The 20,150-nt window shown below is 35.1% G+C and overlaps 4 protein-coding genes across 5 annotated transcripts; all 4 read right to left on the bottom strand.

Moving 5' to 3' along the window:
* Window positions 1-361: 361 nt before the first annotated feature.
* LOC123229490 (probable protein phosphatase 2C 12) lies at window positions 362-6,152 on the bottom strand. Its single transcript, XM_044655337.1, has 10 exons — window positions 5,921-6,152; window positions 5,427-5,698; window positions 4,767-4,938; window positions 3,723-3,876; window positions 3,569-3,632; window positions 3,154-3,261; window positions 1,876-2,001; window positions 1,458-1,693; window positions 1,045-1,244; window positions 362-937 (listed from the first exon to the last, which is right to left on the bottom strand). Exons 2-10 carry the CDS (start codon window positions 5,622-5,624, stop codon window positions 912-914), a joined length of 1,284 nt encoding a protein of 427 aa, XP_044511272.1. The 5' UTR covers window positions 5,625-5,698; window positions 5,921-6,152; the 3' UTR covers window positions 362-911.
* Window positions 6,153-7,431: 1,279 nt separating this feature from the next.
* On the bottom strand, window positions 7,432-10,398 carry LOC123229197 (B3 domain-containing protein At5g42700). Of its 2 annotated transcripts, XR_006504811.1 has the most exons (8): window positions 10,071-10,398; window positions 9,852-9,953; window positions 9,730-9,761; window positions 9,499-9,661; window positions 8,774-8,980; window positions 8,484-8,587; window positions 7,659-7,705; window positions 7,432-7,614 (listed from the first exon to the last, which is right to left on the bottom strand). XR_006504811.1 is itself a non-coding variant. In XM_044654839.1 (7 exons), exons 1-6 carry the CDS (start codon window positions 10,209-10,211, stop codon window positions 8,519-8,521), a joined length of 714 nt encoding a protein of 237 aa, XP_044510774.1. In that variant the 5' UTR covers window positions 10,212-10,397; the 3' UTR covers window positions 7,432-7,705; window positions 8,484-8,518. The 2 variants fall into 2 exon arrangements, 1 of the variants encoding a protein (XP_044510774.1); XM_044654839.1 differs by having other exon boundaries at window positions 7,432-7,705; window positions 10,071-10,397.
* A 1,112-nt stretch (window positions 10,399-11,510) lies between these two features.
* LOC123228976 (putative dihydroflavonol 4-reductase) lies at window positions 11,511-14,783 on the bottom strand. The gene is made up of 5 exons (XM_044654512.1): window positions 14,395-14,783; window positions 14,178-14,306; window positions 13,930-14,094; window positions 12,100-12,405; window positions 11,511-11,794 (listed from the first exon to the last, which is right to left on the bottom strand). Exons 1-5 carry the CDS (start codon window positions 14,665-14,667, stop codon window positions 11,654-11,656), a joined length of 1,014 nt encoding a protein of 337 aa, XP_044510447.1. The 5' UTR covers window positions 14,668-14,783; the 3' UTR covers window positions 11,511-11,653.
* Window positions 14,784-16,574: 1,791 nt separating this feature from the next.
* Window positions 16,575-19,809, bottom strand: LOC123230168. The gene is made up of 7 exons (XM_044656315.1): window positions 19,446-19,809; window positions 19,064-19,121; window positions 18,786-18,866; window positions 18,603-18,638; window positions 18,096-18,335; window positions 17,872-18,013; window positions 16,575-17,305 (listed from the first exon to the last, which is right to left on the bottom strand). The coding sequence occupies exons 1-7, from the start codon at window positions 19,622-19,624 to the stop codon at window positions 16,815-16,817; spliced, it is 1,227 nt and encodes a 408-aa protein (XP_044512250.1). The 5' UTR covers window positions 19,625-19,809; the 3' UTR covers window positions 16,575-16,814.
* Window positions 19,810-20,150: the final 341 nt, after the last annotated feature.

Below are 20,150 nucleotides of genomic sequence, written 5' to 3'. Positions count from 1 at the left end.
TAGAGAGACTTTTGTTGGTTTAGTTAAGGTCAACATCTCAATCATGGATGCATTATACAGGAAGACTGACTCATCTTTGCCACTACGCCACTTGAAATTTTTCTCAAGATAAGAGGAAATGAAGGGGGGGAAATACACAAAATAAAACAAATATCTCTCACTCAAACCTTTTCTCTTTTCTACTTTTCCCACTGGCCACTCAATTTCTTATTATAAACAAATAGCTGGCAAACCATAGTTGTGAAGTAAGATTTATTTATTAACAGAATGTGACATAGCTTCAAGCCCACTTACAAATTATACAACAGAAAAAAAAATTCACTGATAATAAAGAATAAAGACAAGTTTCTGGGGAAAAAAATGAAAAAGAAATTGTAATTTCCGAGTTTCTATTTCGAAGGTTCAAGTTCCAACTTGTCAAACAAATATCAAATTAGATTAATGCTACATGAACAGATTCATTCAGCAATCTAAGCTCACGGTTTTCCCTGATTTTCAACAAATTTGAAAGTCATGAAATTCCCTAGTATAAGATCGCACTTAAGGCCGCTATAATTCACTGTTAGCTCTATGGACCAGTGACTAGTATACAATGGATCCAGACAGAAAACTAAATAACCACCAATGTGTCACTATGCATTCGTGAGTTTATGGGAGGGGAAGCACGATTTTTTTAAAGTCAGAAAACAGATATCTGAAGTGCACTCTTCATTTGAATCTTACCACTTGAATCATGGAATCGTTACAAGGAGAGGTGTATTGGTCCTGAAGTTAATGCTGGATCAAAAAACCAAAACCCCAAGAGAAACTGAAGGGATTCCGTATTGTGAAAAAGCTCCATATTCCCATTTTGAACAACTTTTAAACAATTGTTAGAGCTCACAAAATGCAAATTTAATTGAAGAGGCAGGCTAGTCACTGTCACTACCATGTCTTTCTGAAATAGCAAAAAATAAATAAAATCTATTAATTAAGAAGCTTTAGCAACAAAGGTACTTAATGCTGAGTGATAGAGAGAGAGCAAGTGAGAGAAAGATGATATACCTCCTGATGGTCTTTTTCCTTCCATAGCTTCTCTCTTCTCTTGGCAGCTTAAACAAAGGAAAGGGCCATCCCAGGGACGCAGCTTCCCTGAATGAGATGTACCATGTATTGAAACACCCTCTTCAGGTTTCATCTCCACTTGACAGACTGCACACTTAAACAGCTTAAACATGTTGCATAGCGGGTATTTTGAATCCAACCTGCACCGACAAAAACATCCCTTTTGTTACAAACTACAAACAATCATGACCAATCCAAAAGCACAGACAGTTTTGCCAATTATAATCATATAATTTCACTGACACAACAGCAAATTAAATTTAAGCAATGAAGAGAAACACTGATCATATGATGCCTATTATGGAGATCTAAGAAACAATTTAAGATAATTTGATGATCTCCACAGCACAAACCTTTCTGAAAGCATAGCAGATCCTTCCTCAAATAATTCCTCTACTACATCTGGCTCAACATATTCTTTTCCCACTGTAGAAGTTGATTCAGAGGTCTTTCTGCGAAACATTGACTTAAGCTTTCCTTTTCCCTGCTTCTTTGGTTGGGGCACAGGAGCTGATGGCTTCTCCTGTGGTAATATATCAACCACAATGCAGGTTGTGTCATCTCGAAGCCCCTTTGCTTGTAAAGCTTCCTGCACAAGGAGATTTAGTTGGATAAACAAAATAAGTCAGCATAACATCGGAATCTGGGGAATCTCAAAGCTAAATGTGCCAGGGCCAGAGAGATCTGGCGCAAGGATCATTGCTGCAGTTATCGTTATTGCCAAACAGAGATTGAAGAGGAAATTTTCCGAAAATGCTTTGAATTACATACTTTGACAATTTGGGCAGCTGCAGCTTCTGCTGGCATCCCACGACAGCAATCAAGGGCCATTTCTGCTGATAAATTATCCCAAACACCATCACTTGATATTACAAGTCTACCACCAGCTGTAGACAACTGCAAAAAAGGAAAAAAATTGTAAAGTGATAGGAACCTACACAAGTCAATCCAAACACTCTAACATCAACAATATTAGCAACAAGAGGCGTCAACTCCTCCCAAGAGCATAGCCTCCCAATCAGCCAAAGGCTGCCCAAAACCTTATACAATATTTTTCCTTTCCTCCTCCCTCCATCCAGCTGCCTCCTTTTATTCTTCTAATAGCCTAATTCCATCCTACTCTCCGTCAAATGTTAATTATTATTAATAAATTATTATCCTAATTAATCATTATTCTAATCCTGAAATAAAGGAAAAGAAAAAACTTGAATTAATCCTCTGATTTTTTTCACTAAAAACCCACACTCAAATGCCCCCATCTATTTATAGAAATGATAGCTTAGTTTACACCTCCAGAAAAAAATTTATATCAACAGTTAAACTTCTAATCATAAGTTGTTCAAGCAACATGACCCAAGAAATGGAAAATGGTGATGACTCAGAAAACAGCTACAATGTTCTGCACTTGCAGCTGTTGGCATCTAAATATGTACTTAACCTTCTTTTTTCCTGAGAGGACTTCTCTAAAATACTACAAATAATAGCTCAATCCCCACTGAATTAAGCTACAAGCCCTAGCTGGCAAAAGTAGAACTGACTTGCACATAACAGGGGAAATAAAAACTTTACAACTGGATCCAAAGTGGCAGAAAGATTGAAATCCTCAAAACAGTAAGTTTATTTCTGAGATCCCTCTCATGATCTATCTTGGAAATATAGAACTTGAAATTGTGACAATCATCTAGAAAATCCATTATTTAAAAAGTTTTTACCACAAACTCCTATGAAATATGTTAGAAAAAAGAAAATTAAAAAATTGAATTATTTATATTCATTCTTTTGGCCCCAGTTCAACAAGTACAACCAAACGTTACAATAATAATGCTCAAGGCAGAGATGTACCAAAAGGTCTTCATAGAAACTTATATGCTTAAAAATGATCCTGAAACTCAGACTGGACAGGTGCAAATTGCCAACATAGAAGAAGGAAAGGAGAAACACATGGAATCCTCCAACCATATTCAAGGCGACAAGGGGGAGCGAAAAATGTAAAGAAAATTGCTGCAATCCATCAGTTATACTCTACAGATGACAGCATGAAGAACAAACCTTCACTTGCTTTACATAAGGAACAGGAACAATGAACTCGCCAACATCCATGTCTCCAATAGATCGTGAAAGACATAGACCACCAGGCCAACATCTCAAAGGACCAATCTGCAAATGAATAGCACTTCAGTTGAAAGCCTTCATATCTATAAATTTTATCAGAAAATATTTTGCTTATGAACATTTGAATATTTTCAATTAAGGGAAATCAATCTATGGCAATATAAGCAGGATATAGGCATCATCAATTTGAAATTTTCTCCAGAAATATGATTACTTAAGGGTCAACTGACATAGGTGAGTGAGCCAGCTTGCTGTTAAAATCTTATTTTCAAGTCTGGTAGCTAAATCAATTTGAGGTATGTCCAGAATATACTACTTCAAAGAGCATAATTCTAATGTGAAGAACATTTACCTCAGCACCACCACCAGCATTGAGCCGACCCACTTCACCCCCACTAGCAGTGATGCGGTCCCTCCTAAAAATACACATGAAAATAAGAACTTAAAGCCATGATTGTCAAGATTAACTGTTATGCGTATCATGAATCATTGTATAAATAACTTACTCTTCTTCATTGAATTCAAGCCTATGATCTGCAGACAGGTAATAGATATCGCCTTCAGCAGATTCAAGTATACAACGGGAATCACCAACAGATGCAACAGTTATAACCCATCCTTCTATTATTACAAAGGTGACAGTTGTTCCTGATGTCCGTGCTGAGAAGGTAATCCACAAATAGTATAAATATCATGTCTGCAACTTACAGCGTATAGCAAAATAAAATAATATAAAATAAAGAAACAGAAAGGCATTTTGTACTGACGAAAAACAATATAAAAGAGAGTGCTCAATGCAATGACTAAAGCCCTATAACCAGACACCAAAAATGCAACTATATCATGTAAAGATCACAGAAGTATGAACCTAGCAGATTTCAAGAAGATGTGGATTTCAAAACTGCACATCCAAGAAAAGAACTCCAAATAAATAGTCAATTCAGAAGTATAAATCATCATAACCACGAGTGGTTTATAGAGTAACCTAACGAGCTATACTAATCTTACTACCCCCACATCACATTTGGGTTGATCTAATGCCATATAACTAATATACCAAAAATAGACCAATAAATTTGCACACATTCTGTAGAGCAGTGATATAAGAAATCTGCATATTGATCTAAAGAAGGCAGGTTCAAATAACAGTGGTCAAAACTTCTTTTTATCACAATGTTGTCATATGGACAATTGCCCCTGCCAACACTTTTTACATAGATTATAGATAGTGCTTGATGATGAATGGATATTACAAGAAAACCATTGAAAATCCCTCTTAAGTTAAGCATGTATTTAAACTTGGGTTTCATATAAATGTCCCACATGTTTAGTTTAAAAATTTTGCAATAACATATATTGGATTTGCACAGGTTTTGAAATCCATGATTGTAACAATAGTAAAGGTCTTTGTTGAGACAGAGGCTACAATGTGACTCACAAACATATCAGCATATGTCTGTTGGCATGAATGAACATGTAAGGCACTATTGTGCATGTTTGACCAAAATTTACTGCACATCACATGCTATGATCAAATATGCTCTTCTTACCTTTCTGTTGAAAATCTTTATCCGTTTTAACAAAGCCCGCAACCATGGCTCGTGGAAGTGCTGCTATCCATTCATCTCGATTAAGCTCTGAAGTAATAGCACTCAAAACATTTTTTAATAGATTTTCCTTTGTGTAAATGGCAGCTGCAGATCCATTGTGTCCATCAAATAGCTACAAAACATGGTATAAACGTAACTTTCTATTATAAGTTAAAGGCAAGAATAAAATAATAATAAAAGCTACAGATAGATTAGGCAGAACAAAGAAAAAGATATCAAAAACTACATCAACCATAGCTTAGAAGCAGTATCACTTGTGGTTACCTCGATTAACTTTGGCAAGATCCTGAAAATCCTCGCCTAGAAAAACTACAAAAGATAAATAGACCTACCTAAGCATGTCTAATGATCCCTATCATGTAGTCAAGCCTTGTGTTTCCCGCATGTAACTGAGTTCTAGAACATTCAATACTCCAATGTATCTCATCTATCACGTATCAGACATGTACTCCAATACGTCAGGTTTAAACATGTGAAATGCAAACTTTTAAGTAAATTCATTCCACCAAAAAATCAACTTAGTTTCCATCCAAAATCAAAGAATTTACAAATTTCATATAAGCACAAATCCATCGAATTAAAGGATTTCGAAAACAATACCCCATATACAGAAAACGTGGTGACTCCATCACCCATTGCTCTTTGGCATTCGTTTTTAAGCAGCGTAAAGTCCTCTCCTTTCTTGCTTTGACTAGCCTGACCATGTACAATCTCTGGTTTCTCAATCTTCTCATTGGCCAGTTCACGTTTTAGCAGCACCGAAAGAGGGACCGTGTGATGATCGTTCTTACCCGACATTTTTCAGTTTTTTAATTCTTTAACAATCACAGCTTCTTCAGCGAGAATGCATCCACTTCTCTACTTGTCCACACCTAATCATCAACCCAAACATTTACAAAAACAGATCATCAGATTCGCCGCTGGGAAGGACATGACTAAGGGAAGATCACAGGCAGTTAAATAAAATAAATCCAAATCAGAAGAGGGAAAAAAAAAAGAATAAAGAAAGATCAACATCAATGGTGATCATTAAAGAGTTTGAAGTCGAATGCTCTAACAATGATACGAATCGAGAAATTAGAAAGAGAATTTACAAGGAGAGAAACAATCGTAGGGAAATGCGACGGCGATTACGCGGGAAGAGAAAAATAAGAGATGTTGAGACAGATGAGTTGCTGTGATCCGGCCTTCTGCAGAACTTCCATTGTTGTTGACACGAGACAAAAACAAAAACAATTTTTTAGCGCAATTGAAGCTGTCATCCTCAAAATTTCCTCTTTTATTTTCCGTTTTTGATTTTCACTGAAATGACAAAAACGCACCGTTCTTTACGTTCGGCGCCCAAAAGCCGTTTTTAAGCCGCTGTAGTACAGTTTGTAGGCGCTTTCTCAACCGTTGGATTGAAGGGTGGGTCCAACATCGAGCAATTGAGACAAAGATACATTATATTTTATTTCCATTTTTAGGGTGGCGCCGGTTAAGGATTAGGAAAATCCAAAAAGGACAATTAAAATTAATTGTGACCCAGTCTAATATTAATCCTTACGAGTCGGAGGGACATGCAAAAATATAAAACCCTTTCTAGCCGGTTATTAATATTAATAAATTAGATTATTTGCTTCTTAATCAAAGCTTAATGTCACGTAGTTGTGATTTGTCAAATCCCGTTTGAACGGTGGGGTCTTTTGGGCCCTGAGCCCAGTTGACCCACTTGTTACATCGTGGGTCAAGTCTTTTTGTAACCTAACCCACCCTCTGACCTTCCAGTTGGAAGACCGCGGAATTCTCGGCGCCAGTTATTCTTCAGGAAATGCGAGTGGACAGCCATTATCGAATGAGACAGCGCGTGAAGGAAAGGCGCGTGTTGAATTAAATATGTCTTGAAATAGAGGTTATCAGACAAAACTCCGCGTAAAATAACTATGTTATTAAGATGCTCCCATCAACTTGAGCCAGCGAAGCTCCTGGTTAGCTTAAATAAGGGGAGCCAACGAAGGTTAAACAAAATCAACGGTCTAGATTTCTAGGGATGCAAGGCCTTGAATATTTAATTAAATATTAATTTTAAAATAAAAATAAAATAATACCTAAACCATACATAATTTGAATACCCTTCAGTTAGGGTTGATTAAAGGAAGGTAAGTTCAAGGCAGGTTCCAATTTAGAAGAAGCATAAAAGCTGGAAAGGGTCCAGCTGGGTTTACATTTGGAGCAGCAAGTGCTGCTATCAACAACTGCCGGCTACTCGTTACAGCTCACCACATCGCATTAACCAGGGAAGTGCAGTTAGTCATGGCACCCCACATGGATATTATATTTAACAATGTTGGCCGCAAAGGAAAAAGGTGGAAGCAATGTGGGTTGGGTTGCTGTCATTGAGTGCAAACTTTTGACAAAAATTAACTATCAAGATCACCAGTTATTATCACAGTCTTGCATCTACCTTGCTTACTGGGTTTGATTCTGGACAAATGGTTATGAAGACTTGCTCCATCCCAGCAGGCTTTTATGGCTTTTTCAGCTTTTGCTCTTGCAATTTCAACTGGTAAACGTTATCAATTAAGTTGTCTCCATAGAAGAAACAAAACACAAATACAACATGGAATGAAAGAAACTAGGGGATAAAATTAGCGGCAGCAGACTCCAGACTGTTGAGCTCATTGGCTCTTGTAAATTGATGTGATTGGGACTTGATGAATCATTTGTCTCTCATGAACATATTACAGCACATCTAAATCAACAAAATATAGATTAGAACCTCTATTAATGTTAGATAAGTCAATAACTGTGAACACGGGGCGGCTACTTTTCTGACCCACAGGATAAATGCTGGACAAAACTCAAGCAAGAATATGGACCGATTAAACACAGTCTGTTGCCTGAAACAAAGATAAATAAACAAAGGCAATTCAATGTTGGAGAGAATGAAACAAATAATTAAGATGAAGAGGGTCATATTTTACAAAGGAGGCATGCCTGCATATAAATCACCATGAAACATTTAATCTGCAGATAATATCATTAAAGAGCATGAATTTAAAAGCAGAATGCTTAAAGAAAGTCAGACAAGGCAAGCACTGCCACTGATGCAGGGGGCTATAGGTAGGAAACTTTACTCTATCATCATCACAATCACACCATATCACAGCCTTGGACCCTCAGCAGTCTTTTTTTTAACTAGTAAACTAAGATCATCCTTTCTCAACTACGACAAAGTCTAGTTGTCAGTACATATGTCAAACAAATATCACATTGATCATACATGAAATAGTATAAAAAGATCAAATATGATTTTAACAAGGAAAAAGCATCATCAAGTGTCACCGGAACCATAAAAAGGACAATGAACCCTTTGAAACCTTCAATAAATCTCCAATATCTGATAGCATATAATGCAAACCAAAAATTACCAATAGGCAGTTGAGACAATATGGATATTTTCAAGGTTCCTGATTTGGTTGTTTATATTACGTTAGGTACTAACCTCCAAGACTGACAATATGAATAATAAACAAATTCACAAATATTATAGGACATCTTCAATTTTCATTAAAGTTGGTTGTAAGTTCATGCCTGTTCTTTTAATTTTATCGAACTAATGGATACAAAATAGAATAAGTCAAACATAATAGTTATATATTATTCCGAAGTTGTTACCTAAATTGGTTGGACAGAGTCCAATATACAACTCCCTAAGACTCAGAGCTTGGCAGTGGCAGATTCTTCCTTTGTTCAGAACCATTCACCCTTATAATGTACACCTGAAAAATGAAATATGGTAAATACTATGTCAAAATATCCGATTTAAAATTTAAGAAACAGATTATTCACATAAGATATAGACAATGCATGATAATAAAAAGAGTTGGTAGTCTATACCTTTTAGTACATAGAAAAAAAATATAGTTTTGTGACCTGTGAAGTTCCAAATATAATTTAAAGATTACCTTGAATGTTGTGCGCTGAACTAACTGGAAAATTAAGGCATCCCCATCTACCAAGTTATGAGCGACTGCAAATCCTTTCCATCCACCACTAAGTCCTGTTTTTCTGGCCAAATATATTGTTGGATACTCGTTATCATCTTCATCTATCAAAGTGATAACTTCATCACGCTTTGGAAGGTTCTCCTTGCAGAAGTACACAGGAAGGCCCTGTTGTATATATATACCAATACGATTACAACAACTGATTTATTGTCAATTTCAACTTCAACCCTTGTTTCCAAAAGACTAATCAGTTATAAATCTAGGATTCTACTCAAGATTTGAGTCTTCTATAATTCTATTTGAAACTATACTACTAGCAGCTATCAGTAAACTTGAATATCCCAAATGCCCAATAACTGACATGGGAACTCATCTACAATTTTAGTAAGTAGATTATGCACCTTCTGTTCTATAAAACATGTTTGTGCGGTTGAATGGGAGTTTATTCTCTTTTTATACAACATGCTTTTTAATCACCCACTATCAACCGAAGCTAAAATTGCATCAAGAAAAGGAAAAGAAAACTTTTTGAGATATAAAATCATTTAACTTTGTGCTCGAGAAAAAGAGATCTACTTAGTGGAGCATCATTGTGTTTCCGCTTCTTTATGAATCACAATGAAAACTGCAAAAATAAATGAATAGAGAGAAAACATTGGGAACCATTGAAGCAGCATGCTTACCAACCAAAATCCGCCAGTGACATGCGATTGAAGCATGGACTTGATAAAAATTGGATAATCAGACTCTAAACTTGATTCCAACTTTTCTGCTTTTTCTATTGCCGCTGCTCTGGCTTCATCTGATGCATATACGCGGTTGGACAAATCCCTGCTTTTAAAAACTCTGCACCATCCGGTTAACAGTTAAACTCTGCAAGAAAAAACATACAATCAAAAGTTTTATAAGAGTACCTTCTAGGTATCGCCACGCGAACAGGATCAACCTGTTGAAAATTCAAACATTTCAATGGTTAGTTACTTCTGATCATTTATACGGAAAATATTCTAAATAGGTAAAGAAATGTATGGGTTACATCACTGTAAACAGGGGCAGTCTTGTTGGCGACGCGACTTGAGCGCCTCACTACAACCATTTCCATTTGCTTCTGAGCCGTACGAAGTTTCACCTTTTTCATCTATGAATTAAGCAAAACCATAGTCAGATAAACATAAAGACACGTCTATTTGTATTGTACTTTTTTTTTCTTATCTAATTATACGCATGAAAAGAGGTGTTTCAGGTTTGCGATTACCGGAGAGGGCTTCAAAGAGTTAGAGGGGGTTTTCCGGAGAGCTTGAGAGAGCCGGGGGAGATTGAGGGCTTCCATTCGTTTCTTATTTTCTTCCAGTCTTTTGAGACGATATTCCTCATATGATGGCTTGCCCATCACCATTTTCTAAAGGACTCAAGCAGAAAGGTTTACTCGTTTCTAATTTCTGAGAAAATGGAGGGGAGGGTCAGAATGGCAACTTGAAAGGCTGAAAGTTTTTGAACTCCCAGACGACCGTTGTAATCCCACTTATTTGAGCACCGATACTGTTGCAGGTGAGTACTCAGCCACCTCACAGGTGGAATCTCACTGGAAACAACAAGTATTTGTATTTTCGTTTTCATTTTTTTTTAATTTATATAATTTGACGACAGAATCCGTAATTTTATAGGGGCCAAAAGACTTCTTCAACCACTCCTCCTCCCCTCCCCTGAAGTGAGGTCTAACGTTATCGTTTTTTAATTTTTAAAAATTTAAAAATTTATATATAAATTAATTTTTGTTTAAAATTTTAGTTAAAGTTAAGTATAAAACTATCATTTAATAAAAAATGTTAAAAAAACTAAAATTTTATTATATTTTTTCACTTCAATTTAAAAATCTAACAATTTTTTTCTAAAAATTTGAAAATTAACAATTTTCCCTTTAAAGTTTTGAAATCATCATTGAAGATGACAAAATTTGTTGCCTCCGATAGCATTGGCACTTTCTCTCGACTTATCTCTTCTCTTTGATCAAATCTCATCCAACGATGAAATTGATTTCCTCTAACAAAAAAAAATCATCTTCATTGAAGTGTCTTTGTATCAAAAAAAGACAATTGTCTGAGGTCTCAACAAAGATGACATAGTCGTCTAAGACCTCCAACTATCAATTTCCTCTCTATTGGAAGAAATTAGTTTCGTCTATGGGTAGGGTTTGATCTATAAAAAGAAATAACTCAAGAAAGAGAGTCAACGTGATCGGAGACAACAAACTTCACTATCTTCAAAAACAGTTTCAAAACCCTAATGGTATTATTAATTTTTCAAGTTTTAGATAAAAGAAAAATCATGAAATTTTTAAATTTGAAAAAGAAAATATGATAAAGTTTAAATTTTTTTTTTCAAATAATGGTTTTAACAATACCCTTAACTAAAATTTTAAACATAAATTAACTCATTGATGAATGTGTGAATTGTTAAAATTTGAAATGTGAGATTTTAAAGTTTCACTCTAGCTTAGGTGGGAACAAATCTTTTGGCCTTTATAAGGTACCACTTCCAGGCTTGACGTTTTCCGCCAATAAAACACCAGTTTGAATTCAAAATTTGAAATGAAGACATGATAAGACTTCAGGTATTGTACGGATGGCCATAATTAGTGACCATCTTTCTTTCAATTTTTTGTTAAACACAACATTCCATTAAAAACCTAGCACCATAAGGTAAAATCTACTCATCAGTATAAAGAAGCGATGTAGTCTGTTTACACCAGTCAAAGAAATATCATTTACAATACATTAATCCTTCCCTGCAGTGAAACAACATAGGGATGGCCGATGGCGGCCAACGTTTATTCACAATTCAGTAATTTATGGAGCCTAAGCTCCTCAACCAGGGAAGCATCTCTACTAGTCCGTCTTTCAAGCTCCGAGGGTTGTATCCCAACTCTGCCTTAGCCTTCTCACAAGAATACGCCCACTGGTGTCTTAAAACATGCACAGTCTGCTCAAAAATAATCACTGTGAGCCCGCTAAATATACAACATATAGAGATAAAATAATAAGTTGATGCAATAAATTGATCAGCCACAAATAATAAATTCAACATGGCAGATGGGAGAATCGATATATAAATTATATGTTATTCAATGCTGCAGCAGTTAATACGAAAGCCATTACTATTTGAACTTCAGCAAAAATATTTCAAAGCAATAATTCCCCTCAAGGAATTGAATAGTGAACGATGGTCAACTTAGCCAAAAAGGATTGGTCTTCCGAGCAAATAACATGAAGGAACCAGAAACATACTGGATAACTGATGAGAGGAAGCTTTCCGGTGATTCGAGAGACGAACACTGACATCCATCCATAAGCCTCAATCAAAAAGAGGGGTATGCTAAATCTAGGCCTTTTTGTTCCAGTGATGACCGCAGCCATGTCGAAAACATGCACAAATGATGTGTTTTCTCCCGATAGTAGATATCTTTCACCAGGTCTACCTTTGTCCATTGATGCAATTTGACCTTCTACAACATCATCAACATGACAGAAGGAAAATTTATCATTTCCATAGCCTATGTAGCCAGGTAAACGTCCATTAAAGCGTTCAATCATCTGAAAGGACAAAGCATCAGTTAAAATCACATCAAGAAAATGAATTTAGTGGACCAGGTAAAACGGCAGGACGTTTTTAAATATAATCCCATCAAGAATATAAAGCCAACCCACTCGGTTCCTAAAGATAGAAAAAATTACAAAGCAAGCAAAAAAGAAGTACAAGGAACATAGATCACCACATAATTTTCAGATCAACTGTAACATTCATTATATAATGCATCATCCACTATTATATGATAAATCTAAAGCTCTTGCTATCCTAATTAGTAAATACAGGAATGGAAAAAAATTATACGCGAATTATATGGGAACAATACAGCGAAAAATACGTTTGTAAAAAAAATCCTTAAAATTTGCATTTAGAAAAAGTACGAAATGTGTAAATACGAATTTAATACAACATATCGTCAATAATATATATTTAAAAATACAGCAATATCATAATAATTTCAGTACTTTTCATAAATCTTCTATTAAAAATTAATATAATAATTCAAATGTAAAGCATTTAATTAATTATTAAATCTAATATAACATAATACATAATCAAAATTTTTTGTATAATAAATAATATACCAATTAATTGATAAAAACAAACAAATGAATCAGTTTATATTTCATATCAAAGTGAATCTTTGTATAGGTCACAAAGAAAAAAGCGCAAAATTAGGATTTAGAATTAAGAAATAAATATTGTTAGATTTTTTTTAAATGGCAATGACATTTTCCTAAGTAAATGAAAATAAAATGGACAACTTTTTACTTTAAGTTTAGCTAAAAATTAAAAAATACGGTAAACATAAAATACAACATATAATTTACATTTAATACAGGAAAGGCGTTAAATATGCGTTTAATATATTTTGGGTTTAAAAATTTTTTTGAACATATTTAATACATAAATAATATGTACTAACTAGGTTTACTATATGATTTTTGCAACTTGATAATTTTCCTAATGCAAAAAAGTTCAGATGGTGTAGAACTAAAGAATCCTCTAAGATTCAGAAGCCCTTGACACTATATCATCCGTTCAAGTCACAATTTCTTTTTTAAAGTAGACCAAAAGACTCGTTCCCACTCAAGGTATAGTAAAACTCGAAAGTTTTACTCTATAACTATCAAAACCTTAAACACACACTTATATGTAAATTTTTGTTAAAAGTTTCAATTAGAATTAAATGTAAACCCATTATTTAACCTAAAAAAAATTTAAAAACTAAACTTTTATTATATTTTCCTTACTCAATTTAAAAATCCGATAATTTTTCGTTCAAAATTTTTTTTAAGTTTGAAACGTAATATCTTTTTTTCTAGGGTTTTTTCTCCTATCTGACAACTGATTTCTTCCCGATAGTCGATCCACTTGGTTGGGAACAAGTCTTTCGGCCTTTAAAGCAATGAACTAACTGCGTCACACATGTTGGCACAAGAGCAAGGTCAACTGTCAATTAGAGCAAACAAGTGCAGCTTCAAGATCTAAGAACACTAGAAGAAGCATTAAAGAAAGAAAAATCTTACTAATTGGGCAACCATGTTACCCGTGGTGAGCTTTCCCGGACCATAGATAACTCCAGGATAAACCAGGACTATTGGTAACCCTTCCGCTGCAGCTTGCAACGCTATCTTATCAGCATCAGCCTTCGACCTCTCATACTCCGTACAGAAATACTTTCCAGGATGAATCTGCCGTCGAATAACATTTAGCATCATCAATCGTGTCAAAATTAATTAATTCATTAATCAATTACTTCGTTAAATGTTTGTACTTGATTCTCATCGGCGACGTATCCATCGGTTGACCCTAGAGCAAAGAACGACGAGCTGTAGACAATCTTTTGGATCGTTTTCGTCTCTTTGCTCGCTTCCACTACGTTCTTTAATCCTCCTACATTAACCTAATAGAAAAATAACATTAAGCCTCAATTCAATTAAACGAACATGGAAATCAGCGTTCGAATATGTAAGTGAGTCAACTCAGCTTACAGAGAAGAATTTAGAAGGATCGGGAAGCCAAGGCTCCACAACGGCGGCCACGTGGAAGATGACTTGGCAACCGGAGCAAGCATCTAGAAGTGACCCGTAGTCGGTGACATCACCGTAGGCAAGCTCGAAACATTCGTCTCCTATGGGAGAAGGAAGGGCGGAAATGTCACTGGTGCGGCGCACTAAGGCTCGCACTGTGTGGCCTACACTGAGAAGTCTGTGGGTCAGTCTTCCCCCCAAATAACCCGAGGCGCCAGTCACCAGAATCTTCATACTCTTTCACCGGGTGTCCCCAGCTCAATTGAATGGATTGATTGGTCTCTGCTGAGAGTTCTGTACAGCTAAATCGGAAAATGTTTGAATTAAAATGTTGATTAAAAGCTAATACATAAATTAAGAAATCGTATAATACAAATAGGCCAAAGCACTATATCCCACCCAAAGTATGCTATTAACACAAAATTCTCCTGTCAACTTTGAAAATTTTATTTACTCACTCATGAACGGTTAAAATTAATAAAACTCTAACTCCTTAAAATTATATCTTTTTTTCTCTCTAACCCCTAAAAACTAACTATTTCTCCCTAAATCAAGTTTTAAAAAATAGCATTCCCCCCCTAAGGTTTAGCTTTCAATTTTCAATGTCAAATCCGACGTCATCGCTGACGACAAAGCTTTCTAGAGGCATCACCATGCTTCGATTGTCTCTTTTTTCTCCTCTGAAACATCGTTCAGTCGAGATCTGGTAATAAAGCTCTTCAACTTTTTATACCAGATCTCGACCAACCGACGTTTCAAAGGAAAAAAGAGAGACGGTCAGAGCATGGTGATGTCTCTAAAAAACTTTGTCGTCAGGGATTGAAAGCTAAACCCTAGGGAAGGAATGTTATTTTTTAAAACTTGGTTTAGGGTTTAGTTTTTAAATGTTAAGGGGAAACTATATTAAATTTTAATTTATTTTTAATATTATAGATAAAATTTATCCTTTAAACATTAATTTTAACCGTCCATAGATGGGTAAATGAGATTTTTATAATTCACAAGTGAAAAGTTGGGATTACAACATACTTTGGATTGAAAATAGTCCTTTGGCCATACAAATATTTAAAACATGAAAATTTAAGTTACAAAATCTGGAAATATAAATATATTAAAATCAATTACATGAATGATAAGTTGACAATGGATGAAGAGATACTTTGCACATGTTCAATCAATGCATCAAACCTAAAATATGGTATTGGTATTTGAAAATGAGCTTAATTCAAGTAAATTCGAATTTGAATTTGAAAATTTTTAATACAAATCGATTAAAACAATATCATTTTGATTAATATGTATTAAAACAATATTATCGTAATCATTTCTTGTTCGGTTGTAATATTAAACTGAGCTTTAAATTTGATTTCTTTAAATGAGTTAAACTTGAACAACTTTAAAATAAATTTGGTGAATTTAAATTCGATTCGAATTTAATCTTGCACACAATACTTCTTTCGTACCCACCACCATAAACTAGCACCCTAAATGGGATCATTGACAGCAACTAAAAAGATTCAGGAAATTAACACAGCATAAATTATTTTACTCTGTTCATGAGAAACCTTATTCTATTGCTAATCATAATCCACATTAACAGTCTCAATTAACAAGAAGAACTTTCATATCTGCACCAATGGAAGTGGTAGCATAGTGATGGCTTCGGGGTATGGCCGACTCTGGCTAATTGTGCAAGCCCAAAACGCAGTTCGGTCACTACTACATCAAGATAGTAATGGACTCATGAATGATGTAGGGCCTCATTTTAATAAATAAATAAATATATATTCACTTACTTCATATAATAATTATATATTTTTCATTTAATTTAAATGATATTTGTAATGTAAAAATTTTAATGATTTTACTAACCTCAACTTGGAAGATATAGAAACCAAAACTTAACAAAATTAGTAAAATATTAAAACTTTATAAGACTTGGGTTCATGGTTGAAGTTCATGCAAGTCACACCATTGCTAATCAATGTTTTGATTTCTCAATAATATACCAAAGAGTTAGTTTCCATGGGTGTATCCATGGTTATTTTTCCTCTTGCAAATTATTGGATAGACATTCAGACTTCAACATTTTTCCGTCACATGATCTCCAACACACCCAGACCCAGTATCAAGTCACAACATTTCCTCTAAATACTGTACATTCTGTTAGAATAGAGTCCACAAGCGCAAGCCTTCGTAGTGTTTTTACTGTCCTACAAAAAACAACAAATCAGAATGATCACCATATGCATGTCAAACGCCCCATGTCTTTTTATTAACTCAAATTCATGGTGCTGGAAGCAAGGACATTGCCATTAAGTGACTCGTACAAGATTTGGATTTTGCGTATTCTGTCTCCGCCAAAACTTGTCAGTGAAACATTATAATCTACAGCGACGTATACATTTGATAGGATTAAACGGGGCATGCCTCCTTGTAGTATATCGGCGTCCATTCAAGGAATCTGATGACATTATGTCCCAACCTTCAACATTTTTGGGAACACAAACATCAAAAAGAATTTGACCAAGAACTCCGTGAGCATTAATGCTTGGTGGATTAGACAGATGAATTAATCCCTCCTTGTGTTCATCTTGCATGGACCCAACATCTCTACCATCATAAAACTCCATTGAGCTGGGCATGAGGAAATGGTCAACTGGCACAAGAGAAGTTCCCCGAAAACTTCGGGTAGGGCTGTATGCCGCCTTCCTCAGGTTGTATATGGGATTTGCCATCTTATCATGTGTTCCCTCCAAGGCCATTCTTTCTCCTTCAAGTTTTTGAATCCGTTGGGAATAAACTGCAGCTGCCTTGCCTAGCAGCTCAGTCACAGCAGCCTTGTAGTCAATAGGATAATGCCGATAATGGCCTGTTAGAGTGGTATTAAATTAAATAAACAAGATTAAAATATATAGATGACAGTGTGTAGAAATATTTCTAAACAATACTACAGTAGAGAGTAGAGGCTAACAATCTAGGATAGAAGTAAGACAATGACTATGATTAGCCTATTTATAAGTCAAGACTACATATATAAATTATAGCCATTTTATACACTCATTACAAAATAAAAAACAAAATAACATGTTCTTTACAAGTTTTCTATATACAAAACAGGCATCCCCTCCATAAAATTTGTTAGTTCAGGCACTAAAACATATCAAGAAAAACTTTAACACAAGTATTGTTCAGGAACAGTCTATAACGTGGCCCAGGAAAGGTGTATTCACAAAATTTTTGCTCTAAAATGTAAACATCAATGACTGCACATAATGCATTGAAAGTGCAAACCCTCAGCAAAAACAGATAACCTCCATGTGGTTTCAATAATATGACCTCACAATTAAAGCACCCCAAAAGAAATTTCAGCAGAAGATATCAAACATGCCATGCATGACCATGATTAAACATGATAAAAAGAGTTTAGACACACACCTACATGAGAAGAGTCATTCCATTTCACAAGTTTTACATCTCCCCCAAGTTCTCGTAATCGTTGAGAGAAATTATGGATAACTTGGTAAGGAGCAAGATTATCATTTTCTGAGCATAAAATTAGATAGGGAGCGCCCATGTTCTGCATAAGAATGATAATGAATAAAATAGAAGAGGGAAAGAAAAGAAAACTTTTGATAGCAACCAATCTGTTCTCTACTTACAACAGATGAGTACAGAGTCTGCCAATATTCAGCTCGGTGTGATTCAAACCTATTAAGGAAGAGGGAATCAAGCCCAGAAGCAATACCATTTGCTATCCACGAGACTAATCTCGGTGGATGAGACATATTCAGAACAGTTGGGTGAACAACAAATCGAGCACCCAAGTCACTAGTAAAATCCACTGGACTAGAATCATAGATATAGCCTGATAAACAGTCCCTAACCAGTTGGCATTCATCCTACACACAACAATAAAGAAGGAAATCAAATAAATTAAATAAAAAGTGTAAATTTGTTTGCCACCACTATTTAAGAGTTATTCCAACATAGGGGAAATGAGAATAAAATGGAAACTTTAACCTTTTCGTGCTAGTTTGTTCTTTTAAGAAATACATTAGTCTTCTCAAAAACCATAACAATAGACATGGATATGTAAACCCGCCGATGAAGAATATAAAAACTATCTAGTAAAAACCTCAAAGAGAGGAAAAAAAAAAACAACATACTGAATTCACTTTTGCTTCACATATACCCTGGATTATCTGCAAAAGAAGAAAAAAGGATTCACTTCATAGCTACACCAAAGACATTTAAAGAATGATGCACTGGTTTGCCCTACACAAAGACAAGAAAGAAAATCATTTCACATCCGCATGACAATGTAATCCCAAAACTTTGGAAATGATTACCTGGAGAACCTTATACATGCAGGACTTTGGACCACCAGAAAAAGATGCAAAGACAACAGGGCATGGTCCAACCTTTAGTTCCTGTTTTCCACACAATAAAAACCAAACAAAGATTAATTAGCCGGTTCAATGCATGAACCTATTGAAGAAATTTCAAGCTAGAGAAGAACTAAGATTAAATTCTACAAAGTTTCAGCCAGAACGAAATAAATAGACTGAGTTAATCAATCATTAACATTTCTTCATATCACAGTTTGGAAAAAAGTAATAGCACTGACCTCAACAAGTTCTTTGAGAAGGTCAAATGCTAGTGCTTCAGCCTTCTCAGGGAAGAACCTGCACATAATTCAGTCATTAAACTCCTTTTACAATATTATTCTGTCATATATGAATTAAAGAGAGCTAATCCCACGCATGCCATAGTTCAAGATTCACTGTCCAAAACATAATATCTAGATAATAAGCATGTAAAATCACCCATATTAATACACACATATCGAAATCAAAACTAACCATCCGAACAATTCATCATGATCGCGAAGAATTAAACAATAAAATCACCCAAAAATGATAACCTCAAACACCTAATTCTGATCTCGTATCTGAAGAAACCATCTATAAAATAAGAAATTACCAGTCTAATAGCGAATTTGAACTTACATGTTGAGAAATTGAGAATGGCAAACAAGTGAATTCCATCTCAAAGATGAATAGAGCTGGACATAGCGATTTAAGTGTCTCTCTTCACTCGACATCCAGGCGAACACCACCACTATCCCCTCTCTTTTCCCTCCGCTTTCTTTCCCTGCCCAGTAATACCTACCTCCAAATCCCCACATTTTTCTTCCTCCCTCCTAAAAATTTCGATTCCTCCGCTCAGCAAATTCAATACTGGACGGTTTAAGAAGTTCGATTTTCTCCAAAAACACAATTCGATTCAATCAATTCTATGGACGAGATTTTAAAGATAACATAAGATACTGCTTACCTTATTTAATTTTTTTTTGTCCATCTGACGATTTGTTTGTTTTTCTCAGGCTTTATAAGTGAAGATAGATAGAAGTAAAAACGTGGTAGTTTGACAAAATGTAAACGGGATACCTGGAATTCTTACAGCCACGGCGTTTCACTTTCATGTACAAAAATAACCTTGATTATTTTTCACTTTCATGTACAAAAATAACCTTGATTATTTTTCGAATAGACAAAAATACCCTACACGGCGTCGTGTTGTATTTTTATTGGCTGAAATAGGGTGACAGAAAATTAAGATTTCGTGGAGTGAATCTGAAGCGGCCGGTTGCAGGATAATTAAGTTGCGGCATAAATCATAATTGTTGTCGCAATGTTGTACCGTACGTAAAC

The sequence above is a fragment of the Mangifera indica genome, chromosome 11 (assembly GCF_011075055.1).
Source record: "Mangifera indica cultivar Alphonso chromosome 11, CATAS_Mindica_2.1, whole genome shotgun sequence".
NCBI classification, from domain to species: domain Eukaryota; kingdom Viridiplantae; phylum Streptophyta; class Magnoliopsida; order Sapindales; family Anacardiaceae; genus Mangifera; species Mangifera indica.
Note: the sequence above shows the minus strand (reverse complement) of the source record. Positions and strands in the feature narration are given on the sequence as shown.

Bases quoted from the DNA above. Each gene is read 5' to 3' on its own strand.
- LOC123230168 (XM_044656315.1), bottom strand. From the start codon at position 19,624: ATGTGGGGATTTGGAGGTAGGTATTACTGGGCAGGGAAAGAAAGCGGA. The intron at 18,867-19,063 runs GTCAGTGCTATT...TGTGGAAAACAG, and splicing joins TTCTCAAAGAACTTGTTGAG to GAACTAAAGGTTGGACCATG. The intron at 18,639-18,785 runs GTAATCATTTCC...CTTCTTTTGCAG, and splicing joins GCATGTATAAGGTTCTCCAG to ATAATCCAGGGTATATGTGA.
- LOC123228976 (XM_044654512.1), bottom strand. From the start codon at position 14,667: ATGAAGATTCTGGTGACTGGCGCCTCGGGTTATTTGGGGGGAAGACTG. The intron at 14,307-14,394 runs GTAAGCTGAGTT...TTTTTCTATTAG, and splicing joins ATCCTTCTAAATTCTTCTCT to GTTAATGTAGGAGGATTAAA. The intron at 14,095-14,177 runs GTACAAACATTT...ATTCGACGGCAG, and splicing joins ACGTCGCCGATGAGAATCAA to ATTCATCCTGGAAAGTATTT.
- LOC123229197 (XM_044654839.1), bottom strand. From the start codon at position 10,211: ATGGTGATGGGCAAGCCATCATATGAGGAATATCGTCTCAAAAGACTG. The intron at 9,762-9,851 runs GTAACCCATACA...AATTTTCAACAG, and splicing joins CTGCCCCTGTTTACAGTGAT to GTTGATCCTGTTCGCGTGGC. The intron at 8,981-9,498 runs GTAAGCATGCTG...TATATACAACAG, and splicing joins TCACTGGCGGATTTTGGTTG to GGCCTTCCTGTGTACTTCTG.
- LOC123229490 (XM_044655337.1), bottom strand. From the start codon at position 5,624: ATGTCGGGTAAGAACGATCATCACACGGTCCCTCTTTCGGTGCTGCTA. The intron at 1,694-1,875 runs GTATGTAATTCA...CTCCTTGTGCAG, and splicing joins CAGCTGCCCAAATTGTCAAA to GAAGCTTTACAAGCAAAGGG. The intron at 1,245-1,457 runs GTTTGTGCTGTG...TTGTCGGTGCAG, and splicing joins TCTGCTATGCTTTCAGAAAG to GTTGGATTCAAAATACCCGC.